Source organism: Oncorhynchus tshawytscha, linkage group LG22 (genome assembly GCF_018296145.1).
Source record: "Oncorhynchus tshawytscha isolate Ot180627B linkage group LG22, Otsh_v2.0, whole genome shotgun sequence".
Lineage (NCBI taxonomy): Eukaryota > Metazoa > Chordata > Actinopteri > Salmoniformes > Salmonidae > Oncorhynchus > Oncorhynchus tshawytscha.
Genome location: NC_056450.1, coordinates 32683445 through 32703521, shown reverse-complemented (window position 1 = coordinate 32703521; position 20077 = coordinate 32683445). Strand labels below are relative to the sequence as shown.

The window sequence follows — 20077 nt, the reverse complement described above, 5'->3', positions numbered from 1 at the left end:
TCTATCAGAAAAGGTACATCTCAGATGTTACAGTGACTCTACTAGTAGACTACAATTCCCAGCCAGTTTGTCTGTTTCTCGTAGGTCAAATCCTCCCATGTTGAAGGCAAGCCCAAGAAGGAGAAAGAAAACGGTCATGCGAGGTAAATGGGAATATAGAATTGACTGTTCTATTTTATTTTTCATTGTAACTACAAGCAGTAGTGTAAACAACTATGGGTGTAGAAGGCAGATACTGTACATTTTAAGAATATCTATGGGATTGCACCTTTAACACTGTAATGTGTCCTACAGGGAGATGTGGAACAGCCCCAGCCCTCCTGCCATTAAGAGTGAACCAGAGGAGGACAACGGCTTGTACCCCTCTCCCAAACACAACAAGACTCTGAAGAGAGAGAGAGATGAGGAGGAGTGAGTATCCACAACGTTCTAAGGCTTCTTGTTAGATCTTGGTGCAGTATGCCAAGGTTTGTTAGCCATGCCTGTTGAGCCAATCAGGAAGACAAACAGATTAGAAACGAATACAAAAACACTAACATTTATGTGTGCTTACTCACACATAAGTAGTACGTACGCCTCATATAAATAGTTAATTCATGCATTTTTTTAATGAAAGTGATCCTAGGTACATTTTTTTTCATGTTTCATCTGATGGTTGTATTTTGTTCAGATTTGAATACAAGCCCAAAAAGATCAAGACAGAGAATGGCAAGAAGGCAAAGAAGAGAAAACAGGAATATGAAGATGAGGAAGAGGTGAGTTGAGGTTCTCAGCTGAAATTGGTCACTCTTCCCTCACCCTTGTTCACACTCGTTTTTGTCTCGTTCAGGACATAAAACCCAAGAAGAAGACAAAAGACAAGAAAGCAGGAGCAGATGGCAAGAAAGCCAAGAAGGAAACAGAGGAGAAGTGGAAATGGTGAGATGTTTGGGAGGATTGGTTGATTCCTACAGATACAATCACTAAATGGTGAGATGTTTGGGAGGATTGGTTGATTCCTACAGATACAATCACTAAATGGTGAGATGTTTGGGAGGATTGGTTGATTCCTACAGATACAATCACTAAATGGTGAGATGTTTGGGAGGATTGGTTGATTCCTACAGATACAATCACTAAATGGTTGTGGGTACTCTAAAAAAAACTCAAATCTACAGTCCTTCTACTCTTTACTTGTTATTTTTCTCATACACATTTTATCATCCATCCATTTTAGGTGGGAGGAGGAGAGATCTACTGATGGCTCCAAATGGAAGTTTCTGGAACACAAGGGACCTGTTCTTGCTCCTCCATATGAACCCCTACCTGGCCATGTCAGGTTTTTCTACGATGGTGAGTGAGTCCATATAGATTCACACTTTATGTTTAGGTGGTTAGATTATATTTTTGATATGATGATATCACCAAGTCTCTCTGAAAGACAAGTCATATTTTATGTGCTCAATCTGTCTATGCCCCCCAGGTAAGCTCCTGAGACTAAGTGCCCCAGCAGAGGAGGTGGCTACGTTCTTTGCCAAGATGCTGGACCATGAGTACACAACCAAGGAAATGTTTAGGAAGAACTTCTACAAGGACTGGAGAAAGGTAGGTTCATGGCTGCTCTGTTTACTCTAGGGGAGCGTTCAGACAGATATCAGTTGAGTTATGCCCCATGGAATACTGTGTTATACTCCATTGCACCTACTGTTGGCCAAGCATTTTAAAATGATGGTACTGCAGAAGACACTTTCTGATCTTAAGTTGGTGCTGAATGCTAACAAAACAAAAGATATGCTCTCGGGTGGTGGATGGCAGGACACAGTGCAGATAGCCCGGTTAGCCAATGTGCGGGAGCACTGGTTGGTCGGCCCAATTGAGGTAGTATGTACATGAATGTATAGTTAAAGTGACTAGCTTATATGATAAACAGAGAGTAGCAGCAGCGTAAAAGAGGGGTTGGGGGCACACAATGCAAATAGTCCGGGTAGCCATTTGATTACCTGTTCAGGGGTCTTATGGCTTGGGGGTAAAAACTGTTGAGAAGCCTTTTTGTCCTAGACTTGGCACTCTGGTACCGCTTGCCATGCGGTAGTAGAGAGAACAGTCTATGACTGGTGTGGCTGGGGTCTTTGACAATTTTTAGGGCCTTTCTCTGAGACCGCCTGGTGTAGAGGTCCTGGATGGCAGGCTGCTTAGTCCCAGTGATGTACTAGGCCATAATCACTACCCTCTGTAGTGCCTTGCGGTCGGAGGCCAAGCAATTGCCGTACCAGGCAGTGATGCAACCAGTGAGGATGCTCTTGATGTTGCAGCTGTAGAACCTTTTGAGGATCTGAGGACCCATGCCAAGTCTTTAATGTTTCCTGAGGGGGAATAGGCTTTGTTGTGCCCTCTTCACGACTGTCTTGGTGTGTTTGGACCATTCTAGACTGTTGTTGATGTGGACACCAAGGAACTTGAAGCTCTCAACCTGCAACCCCGTTGATGAGAATGGGGGTGTGCTCGGTCCTCCTTTTCCTGTAGTCCACAATCATCTCCTTACTCTTGGTTACGTTGAGGGGTAGGTTGTTATTCTGGCATCACCCGGCCAGGTGTCTGACTTCCTCCCGATAGGCTGTCTCATCGTTGTCGGTGATCAGGCCTACCACTGTTGTGTCGTCTGCAAACTTAATGATGGTGTTGGAGTCGTGCCTGGCCATGCAGTCGTGGGTGAACAGGGAGTACAGGAGGGGACTGAGCACGCACCCCTGGGGAGCTCCAGTGTTGAGGATCAGCATGGTAGATGTGTTGCTACCTACCCTCACCACCTGGGGGCGACCCGTCAGGAAGTCCAGGATCCAGTTACAGGGGGAGGTGTTTAGTCCCAGGGTTCTTAGCTTAGTGATGAGCTTTGTGGGCACTGTGGTATTGAACGCTGAGCTGTAGTCAATGAACAGCATTCTCACATAGGTGTTCCTTTTGTCCAAGTTGGAAAAGGCAGGTAACCTTTACCGTTATGTGTATATTGGATTAATGGATTATGGGGTGTTGTTTACATGCATGCTGCAGCGTCCACACTTGGATGCTGTATATCATTGTGCCCTGAGGTTCATTACTGGCTCTGGTTCTAAAACTCACCACTGTTCCTGATATCTAAAAGTAGGTTGGGCCTCTTTGACCACCAGAAGAGAGCAGCATTGTATGTTAATTATCTATAAAGCACTAATGCAAACATTTCCAATTTATCTGACATCTTTGATCTCTTATAGAATGACTCGTTCTAAAACGATGTCAATGAATTACATTACACTTCAGATATGCTGTACCTTAGATGTGAAAAACAAACTGTTGGAATGGATGTTCTAGGGCCTCTTGGGTCCTTCAAAAAATAGATTTCTGATCATTTAAATGTTAATTGTGATTGTTTTTCTTAATGTTTTTTCTTTGTATTGAAAACAGGGCTCAGTCTCATTTGATCCCCTGTATAAATACAACTCTATTCTGTCCTTTAACCCCAGGAAATGACATCAGAGGAGAAGTCAAAGATCACAGATATAAACAAGTGTAACTTCACGGAGATGAGCGAGTACTTCAAGGCCCAATCAGAGGCCCGGAAACAGATGTCCAAAGATGAGAAACTGGTGAGGCCCTGAACCAACATGTGCACACGCGCTCGCACACACAGACACACACATACAGTACACATACAGTACAGACGTCTACAACTCACACACCCTCCAACGTTCTCCAATGTTATTCCAACGTTTTCCAGAAAATCAAAGAGGAGAATGAGCGTATCCTCCAGGAGTATGGTTTCTGTGTGATGGACAACCATAAGGAGCGAATTGGAAACTTTCGCATCGAGCCTCCCGGACTGTTCAGGGGGCGTGGGGACCACCCAAAGATGGGCATGCTGAAACGCCGCATCCGCCCCGAAGACATCATTATCAACTGCAGCAAGTGAGTCTCCCCATCTTCATCATCATCAGTTGGAAAGAGGGTGATGAATGAGCATTGCGAGGGATTGTTGGTAGAAAGGTAGCCAAGTGGTTAGAGCGTTGGACTTGTAACCGAAAGGTTGCTACATCAAATCCCAGAGCTGACAAGGCAAAAATCTGTCGTTCTGCCCCTGAACAAGGCAGTTAACCCACTGTTCCTATTGTAAATAAGAATTTGTTCTTAAACTGACTTGCCTAGTTAAATAAAGAAATAAAAAAATTTAATGGATCACGAAGTTCATGATAAATGTGAAGTGTTGTGTTCCTACCACAAGAGGTCCCTGTATACCACCATATATTTGAGTGGTAAGCTATTGAGGCCTGCAACAATCACATTGAATTGCTTACCAAGTTGTGCCTGCTCCTGTATGGATTCTATGGGCTTCATGTGTAAGGGTGTGAACCTATGTCTCGTGAGAAGAGAACATGTTATTGGGACATTGTGTTTTGTGGGATTTTTATGTTCCTGACATCACTACCTTTTGTTTCTACGGTGACGGGATTTCTTATTGTACGTGTGTGTTTTTATGTAAAAGAGTCCTCCACCCCTCTGTCCCATTGTTATGTTCCTCTGTTCTCTCCCTTATCCCTCCTCTCCCTGCTGTATGTCTGTCCCCCACTTCTCCCTCCTTCCTCTGTATGCCTCCCTCCCTCCCCCCTCTTATCTCCCCCTCCATATCTGCCTTGTTGTGGTTGCTCCAGCTATTTTTATCCAGGGTAAAAAGTATCTTTGCTTGCTGTCCTGTCCTGGCTCTGTCCTGTCCTGGCTCTGTCCTGTCTCTGTCCTGTCCTGGCTCTGTCCTGTCCTGGCTCTATCCTGTCCTGTCCTGTCCTGGCTCTGTCCTCTCCTGTCCTGGCTCTGTCCTGTCCTGGCTCTGTCCTGTCTCTGTCCTGTCTCTGTCCTGTCCTGGCTCTGTCCTGTCCTGGCTCTGTCCTGGCTCTGTCCTGTCCTGTCCCTGTCCTGGCTCTGTCCTGGCTCTGTCTCTGTCCTGGCTCTGTCCTGGCTCTGTCCTGTCCTGGCTCTGTCCTGGCTCTGTCCTGTCCTGGCTCTGTCCTGGCTCTGTCCTGTCTCTGTCTCTGTCCTGTCTCTGTTCTGTACTGGCTCTGTCCTGTCCTGTCCTGGAAATGTCAAAACAGGATCAGCTTTGACTTTAGAACACAATTGAAGCCTTACTCCTTTGAGTAGGGCCTCAAGCCCTAAAGGATTTGGGGTGAACCCACGTGGACTAGGCTTACCTCTTAGACCAGCTAAAACACTACATCTCTCAGCCCCTCTTCCCCAAGTTGTCTCACTCAGTCTCTTTGATCCAAGGTATTGCTTTATTCTTCTTCAAACCTTCTCTCTGCCCCTCTCCTCTTCTCCTCAGAGACTCCAAGCACCCCAAGCCGCCCCAGGGCACGCGCTGGAAGGAGGTTCGTCATGACAACAAGGTCACATGGCTGGTGTCGTGGACTGAGAATATCCAGGGTTCTATTAAGTACATCATGCTCAACCCCAGTTCCAGAATCAAGGTAATGACAACCTTAAACCTCCTAACCCTAACAAGTACATTTACTTCAGCTCCAGAATCAAGGTAACTCTAAGATCTAACTCCTAACTATGACCCTCTCACCCTAACCTCAAATAAAGGAGGTTACTAAAGGAGTCCCTCACTCCCTTATCCTGACCTTATCACTCACCCTAAATCTGATGTAACCTGTCTGTCTGTCTCTGTGCCGTGTCTGTCTCTGTCCCGTCTCTGTCCCGTGTCTGTCTCTGTCACGTGTCTGTCTCTGTCATGTGTCTGTCTCTGTCCCATGTCTGTCTCTGTCCCGTGTCTGTCTCTGTCCCGTGTCTGTCTCTGTCCCGTGTCTGTCTCTGTTCCGTCTCTGTCCCGTGTCTGTCTCTGTCCCGTGTCTGTCTCTGTCACGTGTCTGTCTCTGTCCCGTGTCTGTCTCTGTCCCGTGTCTGTCTCTGTCCCGTGTCTGTTCCCGTGTCTGTCTCTGTCCCGTGTCTGTCTCTGTCCCGTGTCTGTCTCTGTTCCGTGTCTGTCTCTGTCCGTGTCTGTCTCTGTCCGTGTCTGTCTCTGTCCGTGTCTGTCTCTGTTCCGTGTCTGTCTCTGTCCCGTGTCTGTCTCTGTCCCGTGTCTGTCTCTGTCCCGTGTCTGTCTCTGTCCCGTGTCTGTCTCTGTCCGTGTCTGTCTCTGTCCGTGTCTGTCTCTGTCCGTGTCTGTCTCTGTCCCGTGTCTGTCTCTGTCACGTGTCTGTCTCTGTCCCGTGTCTGTCTCTGTCCGTGTCTGTCTCTGTCCGTGTCTGTCTCTGTCTGTGTCTGTCTCTGTCCGTGTCTGTCTCTGTCCCGTGTCTGTCTCTGTCCGTGTCTGTCTCTGTCCCGTGTCTGTCTCTGTCCCGTGTCTGTCTCTGTCCCGTCTCTGTCCCGTGTCTGTCTCTGTCCCGTCTCTGTCCCGTGTCTGTCTCTGTCCCGTGTCTGTCTCTGTCCCGTGTCTGTCTCTGTCACGTGTCTGTCTCTGTCCCGTGTCTGTCTCTGTCCCGTGTCTGTCTCTGTCCCGTGTCTGTCTCTGTCCTGTCTGTCTCTGTCCCGTGTCTGTCCCGTGTCTGTCTCTGTCCCGTGTCTGTCTCTGTCCGTGTCTGTCTCTGTCCGTGTCTGTCTCTGTCCGTGTCTGTCTCTGTCCGTGTCTGTCTCTGTCCCGTGTCTGTCTCTGTCCCGTGTCTGTCTCTGTCCGTGTCTGTCCGTGTCTGTCTCTGTCCGTGTCTGTCTCTGTCCGTGTCTGTCTCTGTCCCGTGTCTGTCTCTGTCCGTGTCTGTCTCTGTCGGTGTCTGTCTGTCTGTCTGTCTGTCCCGTGTCTGTCTCTGTCCCGTGTCTGTCTCTGTCCCGTGTCTGTCCCTGTCCCGTGTCTGTCTCTGTCCGTGTCTGTCTCTGTCCCGTGTGTGTCTCTGTCCCGTGTCTGTCTCTGTCCCGTCTCTGTCCCGTGTCTGTCTCTGTCCCGTCTCTCTGTCCCGTGTCTGTCTCTGTCCCGTGTCTGTCTCTGTCCCGTGTCTGTCTCTGTCCCGTGTCTGTCTCTGTCCCGTCTCTGTCCCGTGTCTGTCCCCCGTGTCTGTCTCTGTCCCGTGTCTGTCTCTGTCCGTGTCTGTCTCTGTCCGTGTCTGTCTCTGTCCGTGTCTGTCTCTGTCCCGTGTCTGTCTCTGTCCCGTGTCTGTCTCTGTCCCGTGTCTGTCTCTGTCCGTGTCTGTCCGTGTCTGTCTCTGTCCGTGTCTGTCTCTGTCCGTGTCTGTCTCTGTCCCGTGTCTGTCTCTGTCCGTGTCTGTCTCTGTCCCGTGTCTGTCTCTGTCCCGTGTCTGTCTCTGTCCCGTGTCTGTCTCTGTCCCGTCTCTGTCCCGTGTCTGTCCCTGTCTGTCTCTGTCCGTGTCTGTCTCTGTCCCGTGTGTGTCTCTGTCCCGTGTCTGTCTCTGTCCCTGTCTCTGTCCCGTGTCTGTCTCTGTCCCGTCTCTGTCCCGTGTCTGTCTCTGTCCCGTGTCTGTCTCTGTCCCGTGTCTGTCTCTGTCCCGTCTCTGTCCCGTGTCTGTCCCGTGTCTGTCTCTGTCCCGTGTCTGTCTCTGTCCCGTGTCTGTCTCTGTCCCGTGTCTGCCTCTGTTCCGTGTCTGTCTCTGTCCCGTCTGTCTCTGTCCCGTGTCTGTCTCTGTCCCGTGTCTGTCTCTGTCCCGTGTCTGTCTCTGTCCCGTGTCTGTCTCTGTTCCGTGTCTGTCTCTGTCCTGTGTCTGTCCCGTGTCTGTCTCTGTCCGTGTCTGTCTCTGTCCCGTGTGTGTCTCTGTCCCGTGTCTGTCTCTGTCCCGTCTCTGTCCCGTGTCTGTCTCTGTCCCGTCTCTGTCCCGTGTCTGTCTCTGTCCCGTGTCTGTCTCTGTCCCGTGTCTGTCTCTGTCCCGTCTCTGTCCCGTGTCTGTCCCGTGTCTGTCTCTGTCCCGTGTCTGTCTCTGTCCGTGTCTGTCTCTGGCCGTGTCTGTCTCTGTCCGTGTCTGTCTCTGTCCCGTGTCTGTCTCTGTCCGTGTCTGTATCTGTTCCGTGTCTGCCTCTGTTCCGTGTCTGTTTCTGTCCCGTGTCTGTCTCTGTCCCGTGTCTGTCTCTGTCCCGTGTCTGTCTCTGTCCCGTGTCTGCCTCTGTTCCGTGTCTGTCTCTGTCCCGTGTCTGTCTCTGTCCCGTGTCTGTCTCTGTCCCGTGTCTGTCTCTGTCCCGTGTCTGTCTCTGTCCCGTGTCTGTCTCTGTTCCGTGTCTGCCTCTGTCCCGTGTCTGTCCCGTGTCTGTCTCTGTCCCGTGTCTGTCTCTGTCCTGTGTCTGTCTCTGTCCCGTGTCTACCTGTGTGTAGGGCGAGAAGGACTGGCAGAAGTATGAGACAGCCCGGAGGCTGAAGAAGTGTGTGGAGCGCCTGAGGGCCCAGTACAGAGAGGACTGGAAGTCTAAAGAGATGAGGGTCAGACAGAGAGCTGTGGCTCTCTACTTCATAGACAAGGTGAGGGGAAAAACACATTACAGTACATCTATTAGCTGTGACTGGATTGTTGAGCAAGGTTCTGCTTTCACCACTCCAAGCCTTTTCAATTGAGGTTGGATACCTAAATACTCGAGGATGCTCAAACACAACCTCTGCCTTCCATCCTGTGTGTCCTATAGCTGGCCTTGAGGGCGGGGAATGAGAAGGAGGAGGGGGAGACGGCTGATACGGTTGGCTGCTGCTCCCTGAGGGTGGAACACATCAAGCTGTACCCCAAGATGGACGACCAGGAGTACGTGGTGGAGTTTGACTTCCTAGGAAAAGACTCCATCAGATACTACAACAAGATGCCTGTGGAGAAGAGGGTGAGGAGAGGAGGGAGGAGTGGAGGAGAGAGGGGACAGACGGAGAACAGAGGAGGAGGGAGGAGTGGAGGAGAGAGGGGACAGACGGAGAACAGAGGAGGAGGGAGGAGTGGAGAAGAGAATAGGATATTGATTAAGAATTAAACAGATGTTTAAGATGTCATCCCTTCCATTTGATTGGGTGGTCTAGTCTGTGTTGGACGAGCGTTTAACAGATGTCTGGAGCGTGTGTTAGTCATGCTCTAATGATCTGCCTGTGTGCGCACACCTGCCTGTGTGTGTGTGTGTGTTTGGACACACATTGCTCGGAGGATGTTTGTACAGACAGGTGAGCCAGGCCTAAAGTGCTTTCCGTCAGCTCTGCCTCTGGGGGAGGTCTGTTTCCTGCTATTACTGGCATATACACACACACACACACACACACACACACACACAACCTGCTCGATGACGGCACCCTCATCTGGCAGGAATCAGACATTACAACTAAGAGAATAACTAGATCACCAGCCTGGTCAGGGTTATTTATCTAAACCTAAAAGTGAAATGTACTAGAATACTGGTGTATTTTATAAGGAATAAGACATGTCAAGACTCCCTCTTAAATGAACCTGTGTATTCTATCTCAGGTGTTTAAGAACCTGCAGCTGTTCTTGGAGAATAAGCAGCCCGAGGATGACCTCTTCGACAGACTCAATGTAAGAGAGACAACCTATGGTCTTAATACTGGGTGAATGAAGGCACTGAGGGCTAATAGTCAAATATAAAACAGATCTTACATCAGTGTCTCGAATGTGCTCTCCCTCTCTCCCCATCTCCTCTAAACTCACCTCCCTCCCTCTCTCCCCATCTCCTCTAAACTCACCTCCCTCCCTCTCTCCCCATCTCCCCTAAACTCACCGCCCTCTCCCTCTCTCCCCATCTCCCCTAAACTCACCTCCCTCCCTCTCTCCCTCTCTCCCCATCTCCTCTAAACTCACCTCCCTCCCTCTCTCCCTCTCTCCCCATCTCCCCTAAACTCACCGCCCTCTCCCTCTCTCCCCATCTCCTCTAAACTCACCTCCCTCCCTCCCCCTCTCCCCATCTCCCTAAACTCACCCCCTCTCCCTCTCTCCCTCATCTCCTCTAAACTCACCTCCCTCCCTCTCTCCCTCTCTCCCCATCTCCCCTAAACTCACCCCCTCTCCCTCTCCCTCATCTCCCTAAACTCCCCTCCCTCTCTCCCCCATCTCCCCAACATCTCCCTAAACTCACCTCCCTCTCTCTCCCATCTTATCTCAGCTCACCTACCTCTCTCTCTCCCATCTCCTCTAAACTCACTTCTCTCCCTCTCTCCCCCATCTCATCTAAACTCACCTATCTCTCCCTCTCATCTCCCCTAAACTCACCTCCCTCATCTAAACTCGCCTCCTTCTCCCTCTCTCCCCATCTCCTCTAAACTCACCTCCCTCCCTCTCCCTCTCATCTCATCTAAACTCACCTACATCTCCCTCTCTCCCCATCTCCCATATCTCACCCTCATCTTCCCTAAACTCACCTCCCTCTCTCCCCATCTCATCTACACTCACCTCCTTCTCCCTCTCTCCCCATCTCATCTACACTCGCCTCCCTCCCTCTCATCTTCCCTAAACTCACCTCCCTCTCTCCTCATCTCCCATATCTCTCCCCAATCTTCCCTAAACTCACCTCCCTCTCTCCTCATCTCCGCTAAACTCACCTCCCTCTCTCCTCATCTCCCCTAAACTCACCTCCCTCTCTCATCTCCGCTAAACTCACCTACCTCTCTCTCTCTCATATCCTTTAAACTCACGTCTCTCACCCTCTCTCTCACTAATCTCCCCTAAATTCACCTCTCACCCTCTCATCTCCCCTAAACTCACCTCTCTCTCTCTCCCTCATCTCCCCTAAACTCACCTCTCTCTCTCCATCATCTCCCTAAACTCACCTCTCTCTCTCCATCATCTCCCTAAACTCACCTCTCTCCCTCTCTCCCTCATCTCCCTAAACTCACCCCTCTCTCTCCATCATCTCCCCATAAACTCACCTCTCTCTCTCATCTCCCCTAAACTCACCTCTCTCCATCATCTCCCCTAAACTCACCTCTCTCTCTCTCCATCATCTCCCCATAAACTCACCTCTCTCTCTCCATCATCTCCCTAAACTAAACTCAAACTCTCTCTCTCTCCATCATCTCCAAACTCATCTCCTCCATCATCTCCCTAAACTCACCTCTCTCTCTCTCATCATCATCTCCCTAAACTCACCTCTCTCTCCATCATCTCCCCTAAACTCACCTCTCTCTCTCTCCATCATCTCCCCTAAACTCACCTCTCTCTCTCTCCATCATCTCCCTAAACTCACCTCTCTCTCTCCATCTCCCTATCATCTCCCCTAAACTCACCTCTCTCTCTCTCCATCATCTCCCTAAACTCACCTCTCTCTCTCCATCATCTCCCTAAACTCATCTCCCTAAACTCACCTCTCTCTCTCCATCATCTCCCTAAACTCACCTCTCTCTCCATCATCTCCCTAAACTCACCCCTCTCTCTCTCCATCATCTCCCCTAAACTCACCTCTCTCTCTCTCCATCATCTCCCTAAACTCATCATCTCCCCTAAACTCACCTCTCTCTCTCCATCATCTCCCCTAAACTCACCCCTCTCTCTCTCCATCATCTCCCTAAACTCACCTCTCTCTCTCTCCATCATCTCCCTAAACTCACCTCTCTCTCTCTCCATCATCTCCCTAAACTCACCTCTCTCTCTCCATCATCTCCCCTAAACTCACCTCTCTCTCTCCATCATCTCCCTAAACTCACCTCTCATCTCCCCTAAACTCACCTCTCTCTCTCCATCATCTCCCTAAACTCACTCTCATCTCCCTAAACTCACCTCTCTCCATCATCTCCCCTAAACTCACCTCTCTCTCTCCCATCATCTCCCTAAACTCACCTCTCTCTCTCCTCCCCTAAACTCATCTCCTCCATCATCTCCCCTAAACTCACCTCTCTCTCATCTCCCTCTCCATCATCTCCCCTAAACTCAATCATCTCCCTAAACTCTCTCTCTCTCTCCATCATCTCCCTAAACTCACCTCTCTCTCTCCATCATCTCCCCCTAAACTCACCTCTCTCTCTCTCCATCATCTCCCCTAAACTCACCTCTCTCTCTCTCCATCATCTCCCCTAAACTCACCTCTCTCTCTCTCCATCATCTCCCATAAACTCACCTCTCTTCCCCTGCCTTTATCTTTCTCTGTTCCTTCTCTTCCTCCTCTTCTCTAGACCTCTATTCTGAATAAGCACCTCCAGGAGTTGATGGACGGGTTGACAGCCAAAGTGTTCCGTACGTACAATGCCTCCATCACCCTGCAGCAGCAGCTCAAAGAGCTCACAAGCCGTGAGTGACAGCACGCAGACAGCCAATCACACACACTGCTCCGATGAGTGACAAGTCCACTAGCCAATAGTGGATGAAGTTGTCTGCCCACTGTTTGCTTCTACTAACCTGATGTCGGGGCAAATGTTATTGTTGCTGTGTTACTAGCTTTAATAAAGATCACACTGGCAGCAGCAAACAGTGAGCAAATAGTTGGTTCAACTTTATGTTGAGGTAGCCTACAAAATTTACCAGATATTTCTTTGAAAAGTGCATGGTAAATACTGTATCTGTGTCTGTCTCCAGCGGATGAGAGCATTCCTGCTAAGATCCTGTCCTACAACAGAGCCAACCGGGCTGTGGCTATACTGTGCAACCACCAGAGGGCTGCACCTAAGACCTTTGAGAAGTCCATGCAGAACCTGCAAACCAAGGTAACAGTAGAATAGAATAAGTCTCTATTGTCCACTTGCACTGAAATGTATATTTTTGCTGTCACAGTACCCACATAGTATACACAGTAATGACCGTGTGTGTGTGTGTGTGTGTGTGTGTGTGTGTGTGTGTGTGTGTGTGTGTGTGTGTGTGTGTGTGTGTGTGTGTGTGTGTTTTAATGCTCTCAGATAGATGAGAAGCAGAAGCAGCTGTCGGCCACCAGGAAACAGCTGAAGGGGGCAAAGACAGAGCACAAGGCCTCACATGATGACCGGAGTAAAAAGTGAGTACAGCTCTACTGAAACTCCACCAGACTAGGGCCCCATGCCAAGTCAACCCCTAGCTAGCCCCTTCCCCTACGTACTTTGTGCTGCATACAAATGACAATGGACTCACCTTGCCGGCAGATAGGTGGAAGTTTCTACTCATTTCTTACCCCAATCCGATTTGGTAGAACTAGGGATGGATCAATCAGCTAATCAATGACTTGTGTGGTGTCCTCAGGATGGTGGAGGTGAAGAGGAAAGCGGTCCAGAGGATAGAGGAACAGCTGATGAAGCTACAGATGCAGGCCACAGACAGAGAGGAGAACAAGCAGATCGCACTGGGAACCTCCAAACTCAACTACCTGGACCCACGCATCTCTGTGGCATGGTAAATGACAGACAGACAGACAGACAGACAGACAGACAGACAGACAGACAGACAGACAGACAGACAGACAGACAGACAGACAGACAGACAGACAGACAGACAGACAGACAGACAGACAGGTGACAGACAGACAGGTGACAGACAGACAGACAGACAGACAGACAGACAGACAGACAGACAGACAGACAGACAGACAGACAGACAGACAGACAGACAGACAGACAGACAGACAGACAGACAGACAGGTGACAGACAGACAGGTGACAGACAGACAGACAGACGGGAATGATCACATTACATAGAGTGGATTACATTTTACTTCACAATTATCACAGATACCATGTAGTTAATTTATCTTGTAATTACACGATGAGTAAGTAAGTGATGTCTGACGTTACCAGGTACAAACTGAGGAATATATTTGTTACTAAAGTAGTTACATACGTAAGCCTGTCATACATGTAATGTTTCCATAGGCCGGGGTGGGTGTGTGTTTTGGGTGGGTGGGGGGTAGTGGTGGGGTCGCTAGTGGTCGCCAATGGTGACAGAAGGCAGGAAATGCTTGTGCATTGTGGGAAAGCAGAGTGAAGAAGAGAACGAAAGGGTGAGAAGGAAAGTGTGTGTGAGTGAGGAACAATAGGGTTTGTTTGTAGGGCCAGAGAGCGTCCCCTCACAGAGCTCTTCCTCCACATGTAGAGGCAATGTGACGTGGCCGCCCGGGACAAATAGCCAGTTGTGGGAAAAGTACTCAATTCTCATACTTTAAAAGTAAAATATCTTAATAGAAAATGACTCAGCTAAAAGTGAATGTCACCCAGTAAAATACTACTTGAGTACAATTCTAAAAGTATCAGGTTTTAAATGTACCAAAGTACAGTGGTGGAACAAGTATTCAACTTGAAACATGAAACAACTGTGAAAAGTAAAATGCTATACATCAAGTTCCTTATATTAAGCTATTTTATTTTGTATTTTTTACGGACAGACAGTGGAACACTCCAACACAACCACAGTATATATTTTTCCGTGGGTCTGCCAGATCAGAGATAGTAGGGATGGTTGATAGGTGTGTGAATTGGACCATCATTCTGTCCTGCCTGTGAGCATTGGAACTCTAACTACTTTTTGGTGTTAGGGGAAATGTATGGGAGTAAAAAGTACATATTTTCTTTAGGAATGAGTAAAAGTTGACTAATATATGAATATATGAATAGTAAAGTAAAGTACAGATTCTCCCAAAAAACGACTTAAGTAGTACTTTAAAGTATTTTTTACATAAGTAAAAACCACTCCAAATAGCCTACTGCTGCTGGATGAGTGGAGGGCCAAGACAGAGGGCCCTCACCCACACACCCTTACATGATCAATAGATGTTTTTATATCATCTTCAATGATAAAAGGAAAAAATATGTATAAAAAAGACAACTGTCTTTGGACAGTCATTGTCAGAGATTGAGAGTGTGAGGGATTTAAATACACAGTGACAGTTTTTTAGTTTTTTTTGGCTCTGGATTTGAAATTACACAATGGCTATGTGGTTAAAGTGCAGACTGACAGCTTTCATTTGTGGGTATTTTCGTTCATTTCGGGTGAACCCTTTGAATTTACAGCACTTTTTGTGCATAGAACCCCCATTCTAGGGGACCAAAAGTATTGGGACAAATTCACTTATATGTATATTAACATAGTCAAATGTTTAGCATTTGGTCCCATATTCATAGCACGCAATGACTACATCAAGCTTGTGACTTTATACATTTGTTGGATGCATTTGCTGTTTGTTTTGGTTGTGTTTCAGATTATTTTGTGCCCAATACAAATTAATGGTAAATAAAGTATTCTGTTATTTAGAAGTCACTTTTATTGTAAATAAGATTAGAGTATGTTTCTAAACACTTCTACATTAATGTGGATACTACCATGATTACGGATAATCCTGAATGAATTGGGAATAATGATGAGTTAGAACGTTACAGACACACAAATATCATAACCTCCCCTGTTATTAACAAGACTTGGGGATAGGATATTTATGTGTCTGTAGCCAAAACAACAAAAAATGTGTCACTGTCCCAATACTTTTGTTTGCTTTCCCTTCTCTGTCTTTAGTTCTCTCTCCTAATGCCCTGCTCTCCTTCTCTCTTCCTCTCCTCTGCAGGGTTAAGAAATGGGACGTTCCCATGGAGAAGATTTACAACAAAACCCAGAGGGAGAAGTTTGCCTGGGCCATCGACATGGCTGAAGAGGACTACGAGTTTTAGATCCTGTTCTGTCATTTTATCCCTCCATTTTATTATTGTTTCATTTTAGAAGTATGTGTAGTTCATGTGATTGAGTCCACCATGTAAAATGGAGATCATTCTTAGCAATTGACCAGGGTCCTGTTTGAAGCATGTACTGTATCCTTCCTTCCTCCCTTGAATTGAACGCAGATCTGATAGGTTAAAGCAGTATGGTAGAAACCTTGCTTACACGTATCCAATCACATGCAAATCAGTGATGAGGAATAAAATAGTGCATTGGCCAAGTATTCAAACAGGGATCACGCCCTGAATCTTACTGCAGTGAAAAGTATAGTAGTGTGTTTGACCAAAACATGTTAACCGGACCTTTCAACCTTATCAGCTTCTGTGATTTTCAGCTAGCTAATAGAAGAACTGTAAATGCCTGCTTTTTCTATTGATTTATGCTACAATATCTTAGTCATCAAATATATTGATAAATTCTATATTTTGAAATATTCATGAATTAATCAAAGAATTCCCTAATGAGCGGCACCTTCATACCTTGTGGAAAGAAACAGAGCAGTGGTATGGGGTGCGCGTGTGTGTGTGTTTAATGGTGAATGAGTGCACCATATTTGATGATTTATGAACTTTGAAATCTGTATGAAGAGAGGAGAAGAACATGAGGATGATGTTTATAATGGGTGATGATGAATAAGAAGCAACCAATCACTATGCTCGTGTAATTCTGGCACATAGAATGTCAATGTTTTTCATTGGTTTCATTTTGCTGTTTATTTCAGGGATGTATATATTTCTTGTCTGTTTTCAGTACGTACTGGTATGTTATTCTGTATTTTGTAGGATATGTATCCTTCGTGTTGTCACCAGGCCTCCCTACCTGTAGATAGATGTCTTTTCACACGTTTTGCTGGATGAAAACTATTCCACTGTATGTTACTTGAAGAAATGGCTATATAAAAATGTATTGTTTTGGTGCCTGTTTTGTGTAGATACAAATGACTGCTTGCTCTTTTAAAAGGAGAAAAATAGAAATGTGTGAGGGATATGGATTTTGCCAAAAACAAAAACAACTGTTACATAAAGATCTATCATTAATTAAAGATTTGAGGGTGTTTCTTTTTTTGTTGTACTGCTGTAAACAATGTGGAAGAAATATGTCCTCTATGAAATGATTGTTTCATGTGAATAAGCATTTACGTAACATTATTCAATTAGCATTATTGCCACGAAGCACTTATTTATCATTAATGTAACTAGTCAATAGCCTTTCTTAATAACCCTTTAGCCATTTAGTTTTGTTTGTTGTTTGCTAATTATTTTTGCTTTTGTAGATTATTTGAGAATAAAACATACAACTCATCATTCCACTGCTTTCCTTCCCTGAGAGACTAAAGTTACATTTTCTTATGTAATGCCCAAAACATCAACTGCTGAAAGATATTTGACATGAATAAGATCAATCATTAACTACAGGACCCATTATGGCTGTGATGTACTCTACAAAATATCCAGCAGTTGTCAGTCTCTGGAATTATACATAGACAAATTCATATTGTTCATCAAGCTTATATTCAAGTTTCTGAATGACTTGAATCCAAAAATACAGCACAATGGGATAGTGTATCAGAACACACTACATTTAGAGAAAGAGGGAAATGTAGTCCTGTCAGATAATTAACAGTGGCCAATCAGGGTGGTGGTCGCAATGCAATTCTCAATGATCTTATGTCCTTTGGGAGAGAGGGGGGAGGTAACAGGTTTGCGTGCTGTGCTGTTGTGTGTTGTGTTGGCTCTACAGTTTCTGTCTGTGCTGTGTATTTCTGCTGTGGTGACCTGTCCTGTTAATGGGTCTATGTGTACACTCAGTATAGAAAGAAAAGTGAAATGAAACCACAACTCAACACATGACATTGTCATCTTTATGAAACTGAAACTTATTTGCGGTACCTCCTGAGACCACAGGAGGGCTCTGTTATAAAAGCAGGTCAAAACTCCCCACACAATGACAAAAGTAGTCTATTACAATCAAGATCGTGGCTTAAACAAATACTTGTAACAATTGTCAGTGTATGACTTGATAAAGATTAGACAAAGAGTGGATGTGTGAACATGTTTGTAGTTCCATGTTTTGTGGTGAGTTTCAGGCCACTATGGGTGTCATAGGAGTGTGACTTTGGCTTTCAGCAAGAACACTAATTATTTCTGTACTTGAAATTACTATAAATGGGATGTGGTGCACCAAGGACAATGTTGGATTACATTTAGTCAAAGAGCACAAGGCCTATAGCCTAGAGAAGGGCTCTGCAACCCTGTTCCTGGAGAGATACCCTCCTGTAGGTTTTCACTCCAACCCTGTTCCTGGAGAGCTACCCTCCTGTAGGTTTTCACTCCAATCCTTTTCCTGGAGAGCTACCCCCCTTTAGGTTTTTGTGCCCACCCTAATCTAGCACACCTGATTCTAATCATAAACATCATCTCATCTCATATGCATACGTATATACTGTACTCTATATCATCGACTGCATCCTTATGTAATACATGTATCACTAGCCACTTTAACCATGCCACTTTGTTTACATACTCATCTCATATGTATATACTGTACTCGATATCAGCTACTGTATCTTGCCTATGCTGCTCTGTACCGTCACTCATTCATATATCCTTATGTACATATTCTTTATCCCCTTACACTGTGTATAAGACAGTAGTTTTGGAATTGTTAGTTAGATTACTTGTTGGTTATTACTGCATTGTCGGAACTAGAAGCACAAGCATTTCGCTACACTCGCATTAACATCTGCTAACCATGTGTATGTGACAAATAAAATTTGATTTTGATTTGATAAACTTGTTGATAAACTGAATCAGGTTAGTCACAACTGGGATTGGATTGAAAACCTACAAGATGGTATCTCTCCAGGAACAGGGTTGGAGTGTAAACCTACAGGAGGGTAGCTCTCCAGGAACAAGGTTGGATTGAAAACCTACAGGAGGGTAGTTCTCCAGGAACAGGGTTGGAGGGTATCTCTCCAGGAACAGGTTGGAGTGTAAACCTACAGGAGGGTATCTCTCCAGGAACAGGGTTGGAGTGTAAACCTACAGGTGGGTATCTCTCCAGGAACAGGGTTGGAGAGCCCTGGACTAAAGTGTAATAAATTACACATGACTACATTGCGTAAAAACACTCAGAATATGGCATATTCAGGCTTGTAGGCTACTTTGTTTCAGCAGGTTTGTGAGTTTGTATGCAAATGCCTCCTAATGCCACTGGTTGGCAATGTATTGCACAAGTACAGTGCCTTGAGAAAGTATTCACACCCCTTGCCCCTTTCCACATGTTGTTGTGTTACAGCCTGAATTCAAAATGGATTCAAAAAAAAATATTCCTCACCCATCTACACACAATACCCCATAATGACAAAGTGAAAACATGTTTTTAGATATTTTAGCAAATGTATTGAAAATTAAATGCAGAAATATCTAATTTACATAAGTATTCACACCCCTGAGTCAATACAAGAGCTTTGCACACATGGATTGTACAATATTTTCAAATTATTCTTCAAGCTCTGTCAAGATGGTTGTTGATCATTGCCAGATAGCCATTTTCAAGTCTTGTCACAGATTTTCATGCCAATTTAAGCCACTTAGGAAAATCTTGGTAATCAACTCCAGTGTATATTTGTCCTTGTGTTACTTAGGTTATTGTCCTGCTGAAAGGTGAACTTTTCTCCCAGTGTCTAATGGAAAGCAGACTGAACCAGGTTTTCCTCTAGGATTGTGCTTAGCTCTATTCTGTTAATTTGTATTCTTTAAAAAAAAAACTCTCTAGTCCTTGCCAATGCCAGCCATACCCATAACATGATGCAGCCACCACTTTATTCAAAATGTAAAGTGTAGTTCTCAGCGATGTGTTGCGTTGGATTTGCAAACAATGCTTTGTATTCAGGACATAAAGTTCATTTCTTTGCCACATATGTTTGCAGTTTTACTTTAGTGCCTTATTGCAAACAGGATGCATGTTTTGGAATATTTGTATTCTGTTTATTCTGTCATTTACGTTAGTATTGTGGAGTAACTACAATATTGTTGATCCATCCTCAGTTTTCTCCTATCACAGCCATCACTCTGTAACTGTTTTAAAGTCACCATTGGCCTCGTGGTGAACTGGGTTTCCTCCTCTCCGTGAACTGAGTTAGGAAGGACACCTTTATCTTTATAGTGAGTAGGTGTATTGATACACCATCCAAAGTGTAATAATAACTTCACCATGCTAAAATAGATATTCAAAGTCTGCTTTTCACCCATCTAGGAATAGGTGCTCTTCTTTGCGAGGCATTGAAAAACCTCCCTGGTCTTTGTGTTTGAATCTGTTTGAAATTCACTGCTCAACTAAGGAACCATACATATAATTGTATGTGTGGGGTACAGAGATGAGGTCGTCAACAACAAAAAACACTATTATTGCACACTGAGTGAGTCCATGCAACTTATGCGACGGTTTACTCCTGAACGTATTTAGGCTTGGCATAACAAAGGGGTTGAATACTTACTGACTCA

General features: G+C 45.8%; 1 protein-coding gene across 1 annotated transcript in view; it reads left to right on the top strand.

The window, feature by feature from the left end:
* The window catches only part of LOC112221333 (DNA topoisomerase 1-like), a 30374-nt gene extending 13496 nt beyond the window's left edge, over window positions 1–16878 (top strand). The window contains exons 5-21 of the mRNA XM_042304085.1: window positions 85–143; window positions 295–411; window positions 671–755; window positions 830–918; window positions 1217–1332; window positions 1463–1584; window positions 3477–3599; window positions 3731–3918; window positions 5324–5468; window positions 8312–8455; window positions 8617–8802; window positions 9429–9497; window positions 12083–12197; window positions 12483–12610; window positions 12800–12894; window positions 13116–13265; window positions 15424–16878. Of these exons, the coding sequence (XP_042160019.1) occupies window positions 85–143; window positions 295–411; window positions 671–755; window positions 830–918; window positions 1217–1332; window positions 1463–1584; window positions 3477–3599; window positions 3731–3918; window positions 5324–5468; window positions 8312–8455; window positions 8617–8802; window positions 9429–9497; window positions 12083–12197; window positions 12483–12610; window positions 12800–12894; window positions 13116–13265; window positions 15424–15526 (2034 nt within the window). The 3' untranslated portion in view covers window positions 15527–16878. The remainder of the gene's footprint in view (window positions 1–84; window positions 144–294; window positions 412–670; window positions 756–829; window positions 919–1216; window positions 1333–1462; window positions 1585–3476; window positions 3600–3730; window positions 3919–5323; window positions 5469–8311; window positions 8456–8616; window positions 8803–9428; window positions 9498–12082; window positions 12198–12482; window positions 12611–12799; window positions 12895–13115; window positions 13266–15423) is intronic.
* Window positions 16879–20077: the final 3199 nt, after the last annotated feature.